Genomic DNA, 22,353 nt, shown 5'->3' with positions numbered 1-22,353 from the left:
CATCCCTGTGAAGACACAAATATTTGCTCAAATACTGCTTCAATCAAAAGAGAGAAAAGGAGTGTACCAATTGCATCCAGTTTGAATAAGCAAATTCAAAATGTGTATGGTCTGGGAAGTTGAGACTTCTAGATAATAGCCAAGGACTCTTAACCCGTTGAGGACGAGTCCCGAGTATACTCGGGCAAGTGTCTATGGGAAATGCGTGTTGTAGCAAAATCAAACCGTCCTCAATGGGTTAAGAAAGGGCAATGATTGTCTGTGTGTATGAGATGGAAAAATCCAAGTCAGTTTGTGTTTAGTGAAAGGAGAACATTGACAAGCGTTGACACATTGCTTCATAATGGCCACTGGAGTATGATATAAAGCTTGTGCTAAAAAGAAAAATTAGGCAGCAATGTACCGATATCTTGCCCATCCTTCTTACCTGTGTTGCCACATGCATGCATTAACCCTATGCAATATACAACATGCGGACCCTGTTACACAAGAGAGAAAGTTTGATTTTTCTCCTTAACCTGTTGTGCGACAAAGAGAATTGGCAGTGTATCCCCTCACAGCCCAAGGAGATCTTGCCACCAACTGCACCTGCCCGCAACACCATCTTGAAGCATTTGTGGGGCAGATACAAAGTTTTCAGTATGTCTGAAAGTGATGTGAAGCAACCACAGCAAGGCGTCATCAGTAGGCATTCTTCTTAGCTTGGGTCAAAGGTCACAAGGCACATGATTGTGGTGTATGCATGGGCAATGGACTTCAAACGGCCATTGTCAATCTTCTCCCCGCGAGACAGGTTCTCGCAGCCGATCTCCCCTCCACCAAACAGCCCAAAGAGGGGCGTGTCGGGGAACACGCGATGGAATTCCTCGCTCTCCACGTTCTTGGAGCCGTAGAAGAACTGCCCGCGGCCGGCGCAGGCGAACATGAAGCCCACGCTCTGCGAGGCGGAACCAGCATGGATGTTGGCCTCCTTCAGCCTCAAGATGGCTCTCCGTGTGTCCTCTCGCTGCCGCACCTCCTCTCCCAGCACCACCGAGGCGGCTCGCACGTTGGGCCCAGAGAACATCACCCCGATCACCCCCGAGGACTCCTCTGACCTGGTTAGCAATGGATTGTGGTCATACATTTCAGGCCTGTCAACTACAGCACCATGAGGCCATAGAGTACCAAAGTGATGATGTCACACCTACGTGTATTGTTATAGCTTGGACTAGAACCACGGCCCCATTTCATAGAAAGTTGATATGATAGCAACTTTTGCTGGAATGGAAATTGTCGATGGTAATTACAAAAATCCAGTTTCCTGATTGGCTTTTGCCATTGGAAGTTGCCTTTTCAGCAAGAGTTGCTATCCGAACATCTTAAATGGCGCCCAGGTGCATGCTTCAACACTTGGGCCAGATGAAGTTGTCCAGAACCAGTTTCCATGGCAATGATCGATGAATGGCTCTGACATCACACTTTGGTACCCTATTGCTGCAACGATGAGGCATATGAATTTAAACAGCATCACATCATCATTATCTTGTCAATAAATGAAGATCTCACTGCAGCATAATAAAGTCTCTTCTTTTCTCCGCACATTTCTCTTACATTTGTATGAATGCTGATAAGAATAATCACAAAATTGGTCAAAGTTCCGGAAAACAATACAATGATTGTGAAATTCAGCTGATGAAATACTAAAATGCAGGAGACTTTGATGATTTTTTTTTTCCAATGGCTTTTTATTAGGAGCTTTTGTAGGAAGCAAAAGTAAACACTACTTTGCTAACAAACTACAGTAGTCCAATCAATCTTTAAAGGTATTGTTTACCATTGGAAGCAGTGATTTAAAGGTAATACAACTTTGGAGGGCTACCATTTGGAGAGCACAATGGTGGTTGGGAGGAAAGACGAACTCTTCCTCTTTCCATTGATACTTGTGATGTTGACACAGTCATCCGTGACTGAGCACAAGAACTTCAAAAACAACAATGACAAATTGCACTTTTTCCAAGTTTGAGTGTCACATGAACGAACAATGTTAGGTCTCACTGAATGGATGAGATCTGTCAATGAAAATGACCAAATAAATCTATAGGTCAGCTTTCATGACTGCAGGTTTGTACTTAGGATTTATGTTTGGGTTTCTTCTAACATTTTATGGTCCACAACCTTAAACATGGCCACCTGTCCAATAACTTGCTCACTCTCACAAAGGCCAACCTACACAGTCCAATTTCTTTTCTGCTCATATTCAACACATAGCTTGCAGTGACAAATCATGTCTTGAATATGAAGAGACAAAAATGGATGATGGGTTAGCCTTTGTGGGAGCGAACAAGTTATCAACAACGTGGTCATCTTGAAGGTCATGGACCATAAAAGATATTAGAAGAAACCCTAAAAACACAAACCTGCAGTCGTGAAGGCTGGCCTGTTAATTTGACCACTTTCATTGACATATCTCATCATTTAGTGAGACATCCATTTCCGTATCTTCACGATAACACTAAAATTTGGAAAAAGTGCAATTTGTCATGTGCACAGTCATGCATGACATTTGTCAACATAATTAGGCATCAATTGAAAGATGAAGAGTTCCCCTCTCCTCACAATCAACACTGCACTCTCCATTGGTGACAATTACGAAATAATAGCCTTCCAAATTTGGATTACCTTTTTATGATACACACTGTATAGATGATAATTTGGGGACCTGAATTTTAACTCCGTTGTAACAAGTTTTTTTTTTTATCAGTATCTACTTCAGACTGTCCTCCATATCTCACTTACCTAGAAAATAAACCCTTACTGAGGAGGCGGTTAACAATGGCACCAGCGATGACTGGACTGCGGCCAGCTTTCTCTAGGAACAGGCGCTGCAGCTCGAGAGCGGCCTGCTGCACCCCCGTCGTAAAGCCCCACCCAAAGAGGAGGATGCACTGGGTGTCAGTCGGTGAGAGCCCGGTCTCCTGCCACCGCTGCCACAGGGTGTCCTTATCCCCGCCCTGGAGGAGCTTGAGGGAGACCGGCAGAAGGCTCATCTCCACCCCAGGCAGCTTTGGAAAGAGGGCGCAGAGCGCCCCTCCCTCGGACTCGCTCTCGTCACAGGGTTTGGTGCTCTCACTGCATGTAGGAGCTACAGGATAAAGAAAGAAAGAAAAAAATCACCCAGCATTTTTTTTTTGTCTTACCATTTCACTCTTCAAAGTTTCTCATAAACTAGTGTTTTCATTCCTAAATTAATTTGTGTCACCTCTAGGAATATTTTGCACTCATAAAAGCAGGTAGACATGAAAACACAGATCTGTGATACGCCATGTATTTTGTGAGGGTTTTTGTTTTCATGAATTCTACAAATCCCATGCTATTCCGAAATCAAACAACACATGAAATATTGTGTACAATAGTAAGTGCTGCAACATGTATTGAAACATGTCACAAGGCTGACAGAAAGAAATCCTCACAACAATAGTGTTTGTATCTTTTATTCAACCTTTATAATTTGCTGCCTGCAGTGAGCTGTTACGCACTGGGTCAAGTTTTAACTTTTTTACAAACGTAACTGGTATCAAAGACAGTGCAGATTTACCTTTGGTTCATGAGCAAAAACAAAGCACCAACTGATATCATGACCATGTATGATCAATCTATTATTCTTAGCATGATCTCTTACATTACAGACATGTACGAATTTGACCATGACCCATGCACCTGAAAACTGGCATGATGTGATGCACTTTTGGAGCGTCTTTATACCCATCAACCTTATCATCTAAGGGTTGCCATGATCGCAAGCTGCTCTTCATATTTGACGATAATTACAACCTGTTGAGCATCTGCGACAAGAAGACTCAGGTTGCGGGCTGTGGTGATCATGTGCTATAACAAAATCAGAACGGTTTCAGTGGGCTATACTAGTTATTCTCACGCATACCGACTGTCCCAGGTGTCATCAAGCTGAGGAGGATGCAGTCACTTGGGAGCAGATTCCTGATGAAGTCAACGACCTCCTGTGCCTTCTTGGGACCACTGTCCTCAGTCTTCTTCCGTGAAGGTCCATTGGCCCTGTACTCCGCACCCTTTGAGAACTCAGTGAACATTAGTGCTAGCTTGGGCTGAGAGTCAGTAGACTGGGGGGTGGGTGGGGGGAGGTGGAATAGAAATGGATGTGAAGAATAAGAACAAAGGCAAATTATATCTGTATTCTATCAGACAATACAGAATCTTGCTGTTCCACTTTATATGCTCACTAAATTAAGTGTTTCCATCATCTTCTTGTTGTTGCATAAAGATACAGGGTGCTGAAACTACATGTGATTTCTGATGCCGAATACTGCCATTCAAATGAGAATCATCTTCTATAATATGCCTATATGAGACTTTTTAAGTATGTGTACCTTCCTCAATGGTGCAATTTTCCAAACAAACTCTAAAAAAAAAAACAACAAAAACAACACACACACAAAAACAAAAAATGGCAGATTTTTTAATCTTCTGAAATGGTGTATCTCCAAAGTTTGGTCACCATCCCAGCATACTACCAAAAACTAGGTTTTCATTGCTTTGTTGTTTCTTTATCTTTTTCTTTTTTTCCCCAATCAAATACAGAACTAATTGTCATCTAAGGCAGTTGCAGCTGCTGGTGCTGTTTGCAAACTCATTTTACCTGTAATTTTCCTTCTAGACCTAAACCAAAGAAGCCGAGTGGATGTGACGTCTGGCCCTTGGGATGGGACGACTTGAAGTCTACCACCCAGTGGATGTTTTGCCGCCTAGCAAGAATCCTCCTAGCTGTTTTGTGCCATACTTTGCAGACCCTGAATGGAGAATGGCCAAATCATAACAGGAACAAGAAATAATGTCATAAAGTCAAAACACAGAACTTTACTATAGCAGGTAGTAATTTATACAACAGCCATGACCAACTCTGTTTGCTATTTGACATTAGTAAAAGCTGGTATGAGATTCTAGTTCTTGTTTTCATTTCTTCTATAAAATGGTTTGCTTCATTTACACCAATTGTATTTCATAGCATGCTCCTGTTTCATGCGGGATCATGCACCAACTCAAAAGCAAGCAGTCAATGCAGCTACATGTAGGCCCTACATGTATTTTGTAGGTATAGCTCGACCAGACGCCGTGCAACTTCTCACAGCTACAGCTATAGGGGCTGTGTATTATAGTTGCATGTAGGTAGGATAATCTGGCATTTTTGACAGTCAACATGGACCAGGTCAAAGAAGAAAGATCTAGAATATCTAATATCATAACAGACGTTTGAAAGACAACTTAGGGTCTAATCAAAAGAATTTCGACGCTAACTTTGTCTTTAGACCCTTATCCACTCACAAGGGAATGAGAATTGAGGTGGGTTACGCACCTTGCACACACATTAAGCTGTCTTGCTGTGAGAAAAGAAAATGTTCTTTTCAGAACTTCGCGGAGCTCTGTCATCACCCATGCTGATCGCTCCCCGTTAACGTCGTCGACTATCGACTCGTCCGTGCCCGGGACGCCCTCGGACATGGTGATCCTGATCCCGTCCGTCTGCAGCCGTCTACGGTCTGCACGTTACGCTGACTGGCTTAGAATACAGACTCTAGGCCCTAGTCGAAGTGAAGTGGACGGCGTCTAGAATGTTTATCCCGGTTGGAGACAAGAAAATGCCAAGCCAATCGTAGATTTGCGAGAATTCTTCTTTTTAACGTCCCACGTCGACTGTCGACGGATCTTGGTACGGTAGCGGTAGGGTGAGCCCCGAGGGTCGCGGTGTACTGTATTACGGCAGCTGCATGCAGAGGAATGAGAGGAATTGTATGGACATACGAGCTGCGAGAGGGGGAGATCCCATCCAAGACCGTCGTCTTAGCAGCTGCTGCAACCTAGAGCTCGATAAGGCGGTGAGGGAATTACAGAAAGGCCTGAATAAAGGTGATAAGAGAGTAAGCATTAGGTCCCACCGACGTATTGTTAGCTGTATATGCTAGCTCTTGCTGCTAGTAGAACTCTAGTCTGTCAGAATTCCCTACACAAGTGCTCGCAGACGATCAAAGACGAAACTGACTGGTGGTCTATCCTTTGTTTATTTTTTATTTTGATTCCGTAATTCCTCCTATCGTAAGTTTAACACACACACAGTGTACGATACGTACATCCATACAGTATACATGACGCACTTCACTCGTCCGCCAGTTCATCGAAGGCCCTTGCACGCGCACGCGTGTAAACATCGAGTGCTGTACGTGCATACTTCTATACTAAACTTAGATATTATCAGGGAGGTGAGAGGAAAGCACCTCGATCCCATTGTATCAAAGACCTAGATAAAATTTCTTTGGATCACACTCAGTTCGAATCCCTGGACAAAGCAAGCGTAGGTTATAGTCCATTCGTTGTCTTCCAGGGGAAATCCCGAGGTATTTTCCTTCGTCGCAAAATACATGTATAATAATTGGAAAACTTATTTCCCCTTCTACGACATGTTACTGCTGTGTGATACAGCTCACCTGCTCAACATCGTGTAGTGATGGTTAAATTAAGAATAAAGATTTTTTTTTCTCTTTCCCTTTCATCGTTCTTCCCTCTCCTCCTACAAATACATCTACGTGTATTGAAGCTTCATAAAGTGAATGAAGAATCCTTAGCCCAAGGGGAAAATAGGGCTTACTTTCCTCCCTTGGGATGAAAACAGGATAACGAATATATTTATACTGCATTATGTATTTTGGTTTGGCTATTGTAGTTGGTGATGGACAGACAGTAAGCCATAATCATCTCTAGGTGGCCTTACAAACTGACCTGCCAATATTATCACTGTCATGTTTGTCCAACTTTTGACTGGTATGACTAACTCATATCAGGGAGGTGAGACAAAACCTCCCTGCTCATATAACCCATCATATATCCAGGACCTGGGCTGTGAAACGTTCCATGGCCGGCGCTATACGTTTTTCAAATGTGGGGGAGGGGCACTTCTGGATTTCATCAGCATAACAAGCAAGAATTAGAAAAAGTGGACCTTTTTATGGCAAGTTTGCATCAGTTCCGTCATTTATAGGGCCTAGGCCTATACCGAGCAATACCAAGGAGCAACGCCTTAGGGGGGTACCCCCCAGTTACCGGCCTGCACACACACACACACACACACACACACACACACACACACACACACACACACACACACACACACACACACACACAAACAAACAAACAAACAAAATCACACACACACACACCTCTGACAATAATTTCAGAATCGTCAGTGATCAGGACCCTTGACTGGATTTTGTCGAGCCTCCATTACTTAGAAACTCATTGCAACCGGACTATAAAATATCTCCTTGCCTCTTAAAATTCCCCCAAAAAGTGAGTAAAGAAATTGACCCATTACGTTCCAAGGGGCCGTCTGGAGATTCTATGCCCGTCGGCCAGCAGCCCCTTCCCCCCCCCCCCCCTCCCCGCTCCTCCACTATAGGAAATTTTTGTTTTTTGTTTTGTTTTGAGAGGTAAAACACCATTCGTTATTTTTGTATATAGGACTATAATGAGTTTGGGACATGCAGTTCAAGAAAATGTCGCTAATGGCAGAGGCAAACCCTGATTTTTGCCAACATTCGTCAGAAAAGTTGGCGAATCCAAAATTCGCAACGTTCGTAAGCATTCACCGCTCAGTGAGATACCCCCTTATTGTTGTTGTTGTTTTGTTGTTTCAAAGGCGCGTTTAGATTCAGAGTTGAATATTTTGCTGCAGGACTACATACCAGTCTCTCACTCTATAGCCAATAGGTCAGATTTATAGTATTCATGGCCGGCGGAGCCGTGGGGGCTGTGGGGGTTCGGGCCCCCACACTTTTTGTGCATCATACAAAGGAATACATATAAGGTGTCATCACTTTGGGCCCCGCTTTTTTTTAACCCGGAAGTACGTAAGTGGCAATAAATAGAAACATACCTTTTTTAATGAAACCCGGAAGTGGAAGGGGAGAGATGAGCTGGGACTTTTTTTTTTTTTTTTTTTTTTTTTTTTTTTTTTTTGCTTGTTAGCTCATGAAACCCGGAAGTGGGCCCCCACACTTTTGAAAACGATCCGCCGGCCCTGGTATTATAAAGATAAAGTAAAATCATGATATCATATTTTTTATTTTCATTTTTATAAAATGAATTACCAAGAACATTCAAAGAAAAAAATGTCCAATATTGTGAGCTGATCATCTACAGTTTGTCAGAGATGAGCATGATGGAAGTGTCTTTTTGCTCCTCAAAGTCTCGTCGACCTGGGCAACACTAATCCGAAGCAACGGCGGACGCCGGCAAGGGCAAAAGTGTGAAAACCCTATTGGAGTATTATCATAATTGTGAACGTTCGACCATTGTATACAGATATTAGTGCAATCCATCATAATTCACATCATATTCTGTTTAGTCACAAGCATGAAAAAACAAAGTTAACGTTATTTGTAACAGGTAAGAATTTTTTTTTTCAATGGATGAATGAAAATGATAACTTACATCAATTCTGTTATGTATATAGCGTCTTATCTCGTAATTCCCATACCAGCTGTCTCTGTTCCAGACCAGACAAAATCATTGTTTAGCACACGAAATGAGAGTGATAGCAAAATCTCTCCTCCTCGAAGTATAATGAAGTCAGAATTAGCATTATAGCTGCAGTGATTCTATTAAAAGAATCTAAAAGCATATTCATTGTGAGTTTATTATGGTTGACTGTATTGTTGGCTTTATAAAGTTTGTTATAGTGGCCGTTGTCTTTCATGAAAACCAGCAGAACAAAATCTTGATAAAGCTAATACAATAACTGTAATAAGGTCTTCAATCCTTTACTCAAAATAATGGATACGATCTTTTATAGCATAACCTTTATTAGAAAATGATTGAGAAATTTGTCTTAATTAATTACAGGCAACTTCCCGTTTTATATACTGTAAACTTGTTATTTTAATCATGCGAATCATTCTGTAAATATTGTGATTCTTCATGACTCTTCTAATAAAACATTTTAAAAAAAATCATGCCGCTGTTTTCCTATCTTTACAGGTCAATTAATGCACACGACGTTCAACCGACATTCTTTCCATGTTATCTTTCATACATTCACAAAATGACAAAACTTTTTGTGCAGTGTCTGCTGAATTTCATACTAATGTATGCCATGATTTGAATTTTCCCATCGCATATCATACATCATTACTGAAGTTATTCTAATGACTATTTTAGATATTAATTTGTTTATTTTTTACTCCACTAGAAGGCAACCAAATTTAATGGTATTATCGTTCTCGCACAGTCCCCTCATTGCCTCTGCTCTAGCGCCATCTACGACAATGCCTTGTCAGTGTTACGAAAACTTCGATGTCTCGAAGAAGATCCTGCGTGCGTACACATCGCTCTAGTGAGCTATTGAGCTAGCTAGCTACACACTTCCCATGTAAAAACAGTGCGGGAAACATGGCGACTGCGTGCAAATTACATTGTGAGTAGATTCTTCTTCTTCTTCGTCTTCTTCTTCCTCTTCTTAAAGGGCTATGCAACCTATCACGAAGATTGTTTCAGCGCCATCTGTGGGATCATTTCGAAACCGTCTAACGGTTGATCACAGTGTGGCTAGTATTTTCGTCAAATTTTCTATGTGCTTGTAAATATCTGTAAATAAATTGTATTATAATGTAAATAGCACCAGTCTGCAAGAATCTTCAGTCTATTGAAGGAGGCAGACTTAATCAGAAGAAGAAGAAGAAGATTCAGTTGGGCAGTTCTAGCATTCAGTAATGTTTTGAAACTTTTGATGCCCTGACTGACGTGACCTGATAATGTGTGTGTGTGTGTGTGTGTGTGTGCGTTTTCATCAAGCGCTTGCACTGGCAGTAAAATCACTAAAAAATAGATGGCATGTGTATCATCATCATCATCATCATCATCTGTACGGGAGTGTAGGTAAATCCTGTCAGGTCTCCCGGTCGTCAGCGCTTGGTGGCACGTATATAAACAGTCTACAATGTATATCGAGCGTGGGCGTGGATGTCAGACAATTTCAAAACGTTTGTCTGACCAGAACATGTCTAAACCATGTTTGAAAGAATCTATACTAGTGGATGTAACAAGTGATGAGGGCAGACTGTTCCATGATTGGATGACTCTTGCTGAAACAGTTGCTGCGGATATTCAAACGACAATGGGTTGCAAATAATTGGAAGGGATGGCCTCTCGTTCCATGATACTGTGACTGTACAAAGAAGGACTGTGGGTTGATTCTGTCTATACCATGTAGTATTTTGAAGACCTGGATCATGTCCCCTCTTTCCCTACGGTAATGCAATGAATACAGGTTAAGCTTTACTAGTCTCTCTCTGTAGGAAAGGGTGCTAAGTCCAGGAAACAGTTTGGTTGTCCTGCGCTGAACAGCTTCGATCCTTTTGTCATCTGTCGTAAACCTGGGTTTCCATATACACTGCAATATTCCAGATGCGGTCGAACCAAAGCCTTGTACAGAGGCAGGAAGATATCTGGTTTGATGTTAACGAAAGCACGTTTGATATAAAAGACCTAACATTTGGTTAGCCTTCTGGATAGATGAGGAGATGTGTTGGCGAAAGTTGAGCTTGCTATCAATCAAAACACCCAGGTCCTTTTCACAGTTGACATCATCAAATGTAACATTCTCAATTGAATAGGAACATTGTAGGTTGTTATACCCGATGTGAAGGGTTTCACATTTCTGCGAGTGAAGAGGGAGTTGCCAGGTTAGTGACCACTTTTCCACACCAGTCGGGTCCTCTTGCAGTGATTGGCAGGAGTCAATATCCGGTACTCTAGCATAGATCTTGGCGTCATTGGCATATAATTGTGATTAACTAGAGATAACATCTGGCAGATCATTCACATACATCACAAAAAGTGTCGGGCCTAGAACACTCCCTTGAGGAATGTATGTCCCTGTGTACAATGCTAATGGTGTTGGATCTAACTACTAACTGTTAGAACATAGTCTAGATCCTAGTAAATAACTGAGTATAAGCCCTAACCCAAATCAATCCTCACATCACACTGTTTATTCTAAACCTAAAAACCTATCACAACCCTAACCGTTACTGCCAACCATAAACTTGTGTTGAAGACCTTCACTGGAGAAAATATGACTAGAGCAATTGTGATTGTCGCATACGGCATGAGCCTGAGGAAATGTGTCATAATTCAAACCCATTTTCATGATTTTATTGTCTAGACTAGATAAACAAAATGCAATTCATTTGAGATAGTTAATGATTACAACTAACTATGTTGTAAACAGTACATTGTATATGTCAGTAGGCTTTGCATTTGACCGAGAGATTGGTCTGTAAATTTTATCTGATCGCCGGGGATATGTTCCATGGAGGAGACTGGCTCCGAGGAGAGCGATAATGTCACAAAGATAAAAAGACTCCTCCGGACAGATGGATCTTTCTGTCTAGCTTTGCACATGAGCAGCCAGGAAACAACCTACACAGTGTACCAACCTATCAAAGACCTACAAGCACGTGTGTAAAAAACCTGCACCAAGATTCGACCTCAAGTGCCAAAATTTGACTGTGTGCAAAAGCATGGGTTTCTAACGTTATAACTGTGACCAGCCCGAACGCAAAGCATTTCGGACTGCGGACAGTAAGATTTTTTGACTTGTACAGGGCAGTATCACGCAGAAAGTCCAAATTCAATGAGTTTGCTTCAATTTGAATTCATACAGATGTAGAGGTGTACATTGTACGTATGCGCAGAAGAAAATAACTCACAAAAATCAAGTAAAGTGAATGTGCAGTTGTGGTGTATGTTAAAAAATCATACCTCAAACAATTTCGCTTGGGAGAAGCAGGCAGTTTTTAAAAGAAGGCTAACATTTTAGCAGAATGATTGTCATTTGTGATCTCAATATTTCACTTTTCTCCAGCTTATTCCAGAGCAAATAGGGATGGTAATGGTAGAGAACAGATTACAGTGTATATAATCTTGCCATTAGGCAAGGTCTTATGCGTGTGCGAAAATGTGCGAATCAGCAATTCTCCATCTTTTGGCACAAAATTTGTAATGATCTCAGGTTTGCTGCTCCTCATCATCTGTATTTATTCAAAGACATTTCTGCTGAAAAAAGGCACATCAGTGAAACAAGACTGAAATGAGGGAAATGATTCTTTTGTTAGTGACGATACATGATTACACAATTGTTATTGTCAAGACACCTGAATGTACTCATTAAGATGCACATGATCAGGTGTCGGTGACGATCATTACATCAAAGAAAGACTGCCATGAATAGTCCATGTTATATTAGGTCCATGATTCAGTCAAGCGGAATCTGAGAACGACGACTGTTCTTTTGATGGATATGAAACATATGCAGCTGTGCTTGCGCTAGGCGTTCATGGCTATAAGATAGCAACAGGCTTATCAGCAGCATACCTGTGTATAACAGAGCACCCCAGGGTTAAAAAAGGCTTGTCTATTTAAAGTGGAATTCTACATCTCCAGTTGCAGTTTAAATTGCAAATATGCAACTCTTAACAATTCAATATTTCAATGTGCATCTGTGCATGCATAATAGCTAACGAGGGCCCAGGTTAGGGTTGTATATAGTGGATTTCTTTCTTTTATTGAAATGTCTGTGAACCTGTACCTTGCTTATATATTTGTGTGTGTGTGTGTGTGTGTGTATTTGTGTGTGTTTGTACATAATTTTTGTATCAATCGTATTCAAACTGTTCAATTGTATCAGGGCGTCCCAATGCAAGTTGCCTGTTAGTGTAACTTCTTGGGGCATGTCCTCATGAGATCTCTGTAGTATAGCTATCATATTCCATAGAGTAAACAACCCTGTTTGCTTTAGGGTGCCTATTTCTGGCAGGGGCACTTACATTCATCAATAAAACAGCAAATAAACATCATGCGTGCCTAGTCCCACTTTAGAACACAAGCAGAAGTTACTTGCTAGTGTTGTGGGAAGTAACACCTGATTGGGCCTTTTCATCAATGAATGAAATGCCCCCAGCTGCAAATGGGCACCCTGTACAAAGCTTGCTGCAAACAGGGTTGTTTACTCTAAATGTATTCTCGCGATTGATATGATCTAAATGGAATAAATATATCTGATTTTTTTTTTTTTAATTTAGCAAAACTGGATGGGGAGGGGGATACAAAGTTCTAAGTCTTTCCTGCACCCTTTTGGAGGTCTTCAGGGATAACAGCTACATATGTACAAGTGACGAGTGGCAAGGAAACTGCTCTGTATCTCTGTTCTCAAGAAAGTAAATCTTTCTTATTCTATAATCTTCTTGTATCAATTGCTGTAGCGGCGAGCACGATGATCAGCCGACTTGCATTGTTGGGGCGGTTTTCCAGTCTCCCGGTCAGGACATTGCCCACAGTGTGCTCACAGTCACAGCCCGCCAGGTCCCTCCATGAACAGAAGAACACCCCAAACCCTACCCAGTGCACCAGGTGAGGCTTCGGCCCATTTTCTGTTACACGGTACTTTGCCAATTCGAGTGAGTTTTTACGCCTCTGCTCTTTGGTGGTGCAAGAGATTGTTGATTGTTTGAGTGGCTGTTCTAATTCATCCATTATTTATCAAATAGTTTTGTGCAACACTTAAAGATCAGCCTTTGTGGCTGAGCATATGTTGTTTGTCTATGATTGTACAGTAAAAAAAAAAAGAGACAGAATGTGGTCAGATTTTCAAAATGTTTCAGGATCAAGATTGAATGCCAGAATTATTTGATTTGAGCAATGGATAAGTACAGCTGAAATTAAAACTTGAACTCTGATAAGACCCCACATGTTAGGCACAGTGTACACATTAGTATTAGTAATTCTCCTGTTTTGTATTTTGATAAATTTCATGGGACTTGACAGTTTGAAACAAGATTTTTCTTCACTGTGTGCTCCTTTTCGATCCCCCTTTCAATTGGACACAGCCTTGTGCCATACAGGCAACAGAGCTCTGCAGCTGTACCTGCAAAGAAAGGTGGCTTTTCCATGAACAATGCAGCAGACTTCGTAGTTGCCAAGGCTGATGATGTCATAAACTGGGCAAGAAGGGTAAGTTTAAGTGCATATCTTGGTAGTCTGCCTGAACATAAAACACACACACACACACACACAAAAAGAAACCTTCATAACAAATTGATACTGCATGTTGAGAAACCTCATAGAATTATGGCTGGAATACTTAGATTGATTTCATCTGCAATAAAAACCTTGGGGTTGAAAAGTATTTATTATTAATGATCTCATGGCATTCCTACTTGCCTTTTACATTGTATATTTAATGCTAATATAATAAATATGGTTATATAAATTTGTCTTTGTATTTTATGCCAATATGAATGTTTAGAAACAGCAAATTGAACAAAAATCTTACGAAGTGTCAGAAAGTTCAATAAATATAGATCAAAGCAGGAAAGTAAAGAAATGAATAAGAGTCCTCTTCAATAGGATGTACAATGTGTTTGCATGAAGATTATGTGGTTTATATGTTAGCAATCAATTTTGAAACCGTCAGAGTTCCCTGTGGCCCATGACTTTTGGTCTCGCGTGCTGCGCCGTGGAGATGATGCACTTTGCCGCTCCGCGATACGACATGGACAGATTCGGTGTGGTCTTCCGTGCCAGCCCTCGGCAGGCCGATGTGATGATCGTCGCTGGAACACTGACAAACAAGATGGCACCCGCTTTACGGAAGGTCTACGACCAGATGCCAGAGCCGCGATGGGTTATTTCAATGGGAAGGTGAGTTGTGTGTATCATGAGCAGTATGCAGACTTAGCCTACATTATATAACCGATCCAGACATTCAAAGATGAAGATGGAAAAGATAGAAAATTGTGCTAGTAATACGCAAGATATATGTATCAAGGAGGAGAAGATGATAGAAGCAATGATGATATTAGCAAAGGGAATTCTTTTTTTTCTTTAAGGATTTTGGCTGCCTTTTAAAAAGAACCATGGTCATATCTATCAACAACAAAAAAGGGTGATAGAACAAAATAGTATTAAAGTAAAAATTTCCTTGTATTAAGTAGCTTTGTCAACCTAAACCTGGCAAGGTCATTCTCAGCTCAGTCTTTAGCCGAGAAAGAGAGAGACCTACCCTGAAACTAAACATGGAGTACTTTAGGTTGTTAACATTTCACAGATTTTGTACTCTGCTGAACCACAACAAAACCAGTGCTAACATCTTAAAGGAGATACTCACATTTGTACAGAGATTTGCTCATCCATGAACTTGTGTGCATGGGAAGTTCACTGAAATTGGCCCAGCACGCACAAGCACACACACAAATAATAATGAAATAACAAATAACAAATAAGCAATTATGCAAAAATTTCCATCTCAAGAGAAACCAATATTTTCAGGAATATTGCAAAGAAGAAATTTTACACATCATGAAATGCTTTTTCATGAAAAACATTGCAGACAAAAGACTCCATTAAGCTGCATCCCTAATTAACCCGCTGATAACGAGTCCTGAGTATACTCAGGCAGGTTTCTATGGGAAATGCGTGTTGTAGCAAAACCAGTCTGTCCTCAATGGGTTAAATGAAGATTTTGTGCTAGCTCCATCAATTTTGACAATACAGTGCACTCCTGTTATAACAAACATGGTTATAATGAAATTCCAGTTACGATGAAGTAAAAAATTATCCACTCTATGCATTTTTATCGTGTATTTGGTTGGTTATAACAAAATTTTGATATAACGAAAGAAAACTGGCGGTCATGAGGACTTCATTGTAATGGGAGTCCACTGTAGTGACAGAAATGCACATTGATTGGCGTGTGAGTACTCTATGCAGAGCATCACACACCCATCAGAGCCACACTGGTGTTAAAATTGGATTATGAACTCATTGTGTAGTGTGTCTAACTTTCCCTAAATAAGTTCTATAAAGAGACCACAAGGTTTTTTTCTTTGTTTATTTGTTTGTTTGTTTTTCACCAAGATGGGTTTCAGTATCCACAGTAATTGGTTATTTACCTGTTGCCATTGCAAAACTGAGTGCAATAGCAATAATTGTGTGGTTTAGATGGCCTTGTTCACTCCATCAAATATCATTTATATGTTTTGTTCCTTCTAGCTGTGCAAATGGAGGTGGCTACTATCACTACTCGTATGCTGTGGTAAGGGGCTGTGATAGGATCATCCCAGTTGACATCTATGTACCAGGTTGGTATGCAATGGTATACAAATAATAAATGTTTATGGAGTGCAATGGACAGAATATTTCATGAGGTGAAAAGTGAAATGATCCATTCAACGAGGCGCAGCCAAGTTGAATGGGTCAATAATTCCGTTTTTCACTGAATGAAATATTTATCATTTGTTTTATATCTTGCACCTTAAAAATAGATCCTTGTCATTTGATGTATTATGAATTTAGAAACAAAAGAAAATGTGGGAGATCTGAGATAAGAGAGTGCTGAGCGCTAGACACTAATGTGCTGTTCGTTAATATGCTTGATCGCATGCACTCTGCAAATGCAAGTGTTTTACGTACGTAGTGTGCTGGGCTCTTGGCGTGCATGCAATAGAGCAAATTGCATGGATCCAAGATTGCACGGTATATGGAGCCACAATTGCTCGAATGATGATGTAACTTAGTAAAATGGGACAAATGATCAATATCCAACAGCCAATCAAATTACAAGGATCTGTTAAGGTGTTATATAGTACTTTTAACTTGGAATAAAAGAAATCAATTTTGCAATTACTTTTGCCAATGACTTTGAGTAAATTTCTCAATCGACATGGAAAAAATGTCTTCTTACTCCATTCTGTAAGTCAGAGTTTTTGAGAATTCAAGTTCTTCCCTCGGTGATTTTTAATTTTTCACCTTTCACTATTCTTTCACTAAAAGAAATCAATTTTACAATTACTTTTGCCAATGACTTGGAGTAAATTTCTCAATCGACATGGAAAAATGTCTTCTTACTCCATTCTATAAGTCAAAGTTTCTGCGAATTCAAGTTCTTCCCTCGGTGATTTTTAATTTTTCACCTTGATGCAGAGTCACTTTCACTGATTTGACTATGTTATTTGAAAATTGTTTGCAAACATTGTAGAATACAGTAATATATTAGCACATAATGCATCAGACAGTATGGATGATCTGTGAAAAAATATTTGTCATTCTCTACAAAATCTTGTGCAGTGGATGCATATATAAGAGCTGCTACTTAGAATGCGAGTATCAACTGTAGGTTGCCAATAGTTGAATAGTCAAGGGTATTTTGGACCCAGCAACCTTGAACCTTGACCATTAATTGCCCTGTGGTTATTCAGTCACAGCTGTGTATTGTCAAATGTTTATCCCTTAGGCCAAAAAAAAAAAAAATGTTGTATTGGCGTAACATGAGATTTTCAAATAGGGTCGGGCGGGCGGATTTTTTTTTTTTTAATTTAATTTTTTTTTTTTGCTACCTGTATTTTACGTGTAAAACTCATATTTAACAAAACCCCATTCGATAGAGATGGTCTGTTGCATCCAAGGTTTGTTATATCACCGGTTTAAAAGCCTTCACGACATACCGGTCAGAATACGAACAAACAAATTCCTGGGCTAAATCACCCAGCGCCACAGACAAATCGATTCTCCAAATAATATTAAATAAAATCTTCGAACCATACTTGCCGGTTGCCGACACGCTGTACTGCGCGGCCATTTTCCGACGCCAGCTGTTGTTGTTGTTTTCGATAATTGCAAACCCGTATCGCGCCCTCTCTCGGTAAAAACGATGTATTTCCTTTTTTTTTTGTTGAAAAGTTCAGGGTCGGGGGGTTTTTTAGGGTCGGGCGGGTTACGCCAATACAACGATTTTTTTTTTTTTGGCTTTACTTAAAGAACAGCAACTAACTGGTTAATTATACGTATGGTTTGTTCCATCAAATCACAGTTAGTTTCTGCATGATGTGAAATATGCACAGTGAAAGGATATGACTATCCCTGTAGGTTTTGATGTGATAGGATATCAGGGGATGACAGTGTGCTGATGTATTTATGAAAGAATCACTTATCAGTGAGTGTCTATAATGACATTTTAAATGGGATTTATGAAAGTGGTCACAATCATCTTTTTTTTTCATTTGGTTTTCTGTTGTTGTTTTTTTGTTTCACCTAAGTATAAAACAAAGAGAGAATTATGTCAAAAGTACATGTGTAATATTATGTGTTCTTGAAGTAACAGAAGAGTAGAATTGGTCATGAAGGCTTTGTAATAGCGTGTAACCTTCTATCTTGTTTTTCAGGTTGCCCTCCATCTGCCGAAGCTCTTCTATATGGTGTCCTGCAGCTTCAGAAAAAAATCAAGCGGTCAAAGACTATCACCATGTGGTACCGGAAGTAAATGGCCAAGATAGAATTCAATTGGGCAAAATATTTGAATCGTGTGTACAGAGATTTATTAAAGTCGCCCCCTCTTATCTTGAAGTGTGCAGAGTCACAAAGACCCGTTTTCCTTCAGTATGTACATGGAGGTACATGTGCTATGCGAGGCTCGCCTAGTACCTCTTTGCTGTGTGCAAGGTGCAACAAGTAAATACTCTGTATTGACAAAATCCCAATGCAGCAGAAGACCCATAGCACATCTTACAATCTAATTCCCCATGTTTTACAGTACAGAAGTGTATTGGTACAGTTTCATATTCTTTAACTTTGGCATGTGTATGAGCAATCTTAATTATGACTGAAGACAGGAGCGCTATCTCAAGTTCTGAAGGCATCATAGCTTGAAAATAGTCCAAGAGCACCTGGCATGGGAAAGTCTGAGTAATAGGCAGATACTGGAAAATATTTAAGCATAAAGTGATAGGCAGATACTGTAAAGTATTTAAAGTCATATAGTCGCTTTGCTGTGTGCAGTTTTTTACACAAGCCCTTGCCTGAAATGTTGTTATTCATACAGACCTATGTATAAGTAACATTGACATCAGAGTGTCAGCAAGCACATAATAGTAGGCCCCTACTGATCTTCGCCAAAGAAAGTCAGGTGATTTCAATAGAATCTGTCAGGTGCGATAATCAATGAAAATTGTACTTACCCCACCATGAGAATTGCATTGAGAGTTTTAACCAATGACTGCAAGACCTTCTTTGAACTATTTTTTAAAGCAGAGTCAGTGACAAATGAAAAATGGGGTGCAATGCTGGTCATTCTGAACCACCACGTCTATGAAGAGAGAAAAAGACTCTCCTACCAAAATTCTGAATGGCCACAATTGACCTGGTAGATGCTGCCATTTCTCCACCATGGCATACACCACCATGTACTTCTGTGACTCGTACTGCATATGACTCATACACAGACTGATCAGATATTTCATTGAGGCTTATATGTGTCTAGCTATTCACAAACCAATTTTCAAACTATTTTGTTGCGTGATTTGATGTCATGCTTAACCACTCACGCGCTGATAACCAAGTTTATGGGTACAGGAAACGTCGGACAAAGGGACATCATTATTATTGCGGACTACCCTCTTAAAAAAAAAAAATTGCATCAACCAGTTTTTAACAAACATACAATACTACATGTGTACAGTATAGGAAAACTGGTTTTGTTCCTACAAGATTTTCATGTATTCTTGGTCTCAGTTCTTGATATCAATGCAAATGGTCGACATATCATTACCGTTTCAATCTCTTGGACATTCTCTGGCATGCAGGGTGTAAACTAGACTCGTGCTATACAGCAGTGGGCACTGAATGGAGGTTTCGTGTATGCCAGGTTGGCATACAGATATTGTATAAAGTTATAATAAAATGCTGTTTGAATGCAGTCATTCTTCAAATATCTTGGGGCTCTCATTCTCTAATGTTGACAGCTTTTTGTGTTACTGTATTTGTTTTTGATTTAAATGAGTGTGTGTGCATTTTTTTTGTATGGCACTCTGACTCAGTATCTGGTTGATAATATTTGCTGACTACCTGGTATTGCTACTCACCTGGGGTGAATCAGCAAGGGGTCACTATCATTGCCATGTTTTCTGGTGTGGCTTTATGGGGTGAACCAGTTCACCTCTTTGGAAGGAACTGAGGAAGTTTGTGTATCTGGATTAATTGCACTCACAGTACATGTACTATGTTACAGTAAGGTAGATAATAGGTAAATAAATGAAGATAAGAGTGCATGTGAATTACGTGTATTGAAAGGTCCCAAATACAAGTGTTGTACTAAGTAACACAACCACCCTTTTGCCTGATGGAAGAATTGTGAATGTGTGTGTTTGTGTGTGTATTCATTCTGGAATTATACATTGTACACTGTACTTGTACACCCAAGATGAACACTTTTTAAAAAACAATTTATCAAATTCATGTTTTTCTCCTGGCCTAACTTTGAAGACTGTCAACTACTGTACAGTATTATACAGTGCACTCTTGTTATAATGAACATGGTTGTTACAAAATTCTCGTTACAACAAAGTAACAAGTCAGGTACCAAAATGATACCTTTGTATATACATATATATAATATTATACAGTTAACAACAAAATTATTCATACCCCTGAGAAATTATTAGTTTTGAGCAGATTTCTTACAAGTGAAGGATGGAGTGATAGTGATTGGGTGGCAACTTTATACTTTTAGTTGTCCTCTACTAGTTGACATTAATTCCAGTTTCTCCTCATTTGCATAACAATAGAAATGTTGAGATATTTGAATTTGGGCCTTTACAGAATTATTCATACCCTTATGAAAACACTGTCATTGCCATTGATTTATTAATTAGTGCAACTTTGAAGAATCCTTTTGCTTTGCCATTGGGTTTGTGCAGGTCTTCTAAAGACATTGGCCCACGTTCTGTCAAAGGGAACCTCCAGTATTCCAGTAACTTGAGGTTTCAGAGTGTCCATGCCGACATGTGATCTCTATAACTACAGTGCATATTAGATATTCATTCAATACCTTGGAAATAGTTTGTTTATCCCAAAACATCAACAGTAATGTCCTGAGACCATTACTTGTAAATATTGTACCAGACTATTTTGTGCCTCTGCAGGAGGAGAGGCTCTTTTCTGGTTATTGTCCATGGAATCCTGGACAGGGAAATGCTCCAAGGAGTTTGTCTCAGTATAAGTTGGATCTATTCCTGCCCAAGATGCACTTGGAATGTCTCTGATGTGATATTCAGGTCATTGTCACTCATTAGCAATCTCTCAATGGTAAAGAAGGTGACAAATTTGATGTCTGGACACACCTTGAAGGATTCTGCTCTGTACTGAACAAAACGCACACCTTGGATGTATGCTGTTTAAAGACGTTCGTGACTCTTGACCACCTCATATCACTACAGACATGTCTTTAAAGGTCTTTCATCTTTGCTGGGAGATGCAGTGTACTACTGCTAACCAATTAGCCTGTTCAATGAGAAAGGAATGTGAATACTCTTTGTCATAAATGTCTGTAGTTTCAATATCAACTACTGTTTCAAGAATGGACAGTTACACATTGTGACGAGTCTCTTTGGATGTGTCTGGAGCTCAAGGGTAAAGCTTTTTATGGCAACACTGGAACAATGCCATCCCAAAGATCACAATCAAAGCTATCCAGAACGATCTCAAGGATAATAGAGTCAGACTATTGGGAGAAGACTTCCACAAGGATGTCATTACAGCAATGTCTTCAAGGAGAACAGCCAGTTCGGAGTCACTTGGCCTAACCCAGGTACAAAATATGTGGGTTTGATGTTGAAAGTAATGTTTATGGGGCATTTACAGCAAATGTACTCCAATGTATAATTAATTTCTGCATTCTTGAAGTAATCTTTAATCTGAGTTGGGAACTAGATATCACATGTTGCCATGGACACTCTAAAATCTTATGCTAACAGAGGTCCTCTTGGCAGAAAGAACAACAAATGCTTTGGTGGAGACCTATACAAACTCAGTGACCAAACACAAGAACAATTCCGTGTCTGTCCTCTGAAAAAAAAAAATCCATGACATTGACAATGTGTTCATAAGGGTACGAATAATTCTGTAAAGGGCAAAATCTTAATATCTCAACATTTCTATTGTTATGCAAATAAGGTGAAACTGGAATTAATGTCAATTTATAGAGGACAAATAAGAGTAAAAAGTTAACACCCAATCACCATCATTCCATCCTTATTTGTAAAAAATCTGCTCAAAACTGAAAATTTCCAAGGGGTATGAATAATTTTGTTGTTAACTGTATACACACACACACACACACACACCATATTCTGAGAACTTTGTTAAAACATCAAAGGCACATGGTCCCAGTGGTTTAGTCAAATGCGTATGCGGGCGCAGGGCGCAAGTTTCCTATAGAGACCTACGCTTTCGACTCCTCTT

General features: G+C 40.0%; 2 protein-coding genes across 2 annotated transcripts; one reads left to right on the top strand and one right to left on the bottom strand.

Annotated features, from left to right (window-relative positions):
- Window positions 1–244: 244 nt before the first annotated feature.
- On the bottom strand, window positions 245–6,032 carry LOC139708601 (F-box only protein 22-like). The gene is made up of 5 exons (XM_071620542.1): window positions 5,369–6,032; window positions 4,655–4,805; window positions 3,923–4,118; window positions 2,779–3,124; window positions 245–1,097 (listed from the first exon to the last, which is right to left on the bottom strand). Exons 1-5 carry the CDS (start codon window positions 5,512–5,514, stop codon window positions 698–700), a joined length of 1,239 nt encoding a protein of 412 aa, XP_071476643.1. The 5' UTR covers window positions 5,515–6,032; the 3' UTR covers window positions 245–697.
- A 7,299-nt stretch (window positions 6,033–13,331) lies between these two features.
- On the top strand, window positions 13,332–19,395 carry LOC139708600 (NADH-quinone oxidoreductase subunit B-like). The gene is made up of 5 exons (XM_071620541.1): window positions 13,332–13,473; window positions 13,950–14,073; window positions 14,537–14,763; window positions 16,114–16,202; window positions 18,282–19,395. Exons 1-5 carry the CDS (start codon window positions 13,337–13,339, stop codon window positions 18,377–18,379), a joined length of 675 nt encoding a protein of 224 aa, XP_071476642.1. The 5' UTR covers window positions 13,332–13,336; the 3' UTR covers window positions 18,380–19,395.
- The last annotated feature ends 2,958 nt before the right edge of the window (window positions 19,396–22,353 follow it).

This window comes from Diadema antillarum, unplaced genomic scaffold, assembly GCF_040938485.1.
Source record: "Diadema antillarum isolate AM-2024a unplaced genomic scaffold, OU_Dant_1.0 seq00001354_RagTag, whole genome shotgun sequence".
In the NCBI taxonomy this organism is placed as follows: Eukaryota; Metazoa; Echinodermata; class Echinoidea; order Diadematoida; family Diadematidae; genus Diadema; species Diadema antillarum.
The sequence above is the reverse complement of the archived record's forward strand: the minus strand, read 5'-3'. Positions and strand labels throughout refer to the sequence as shown.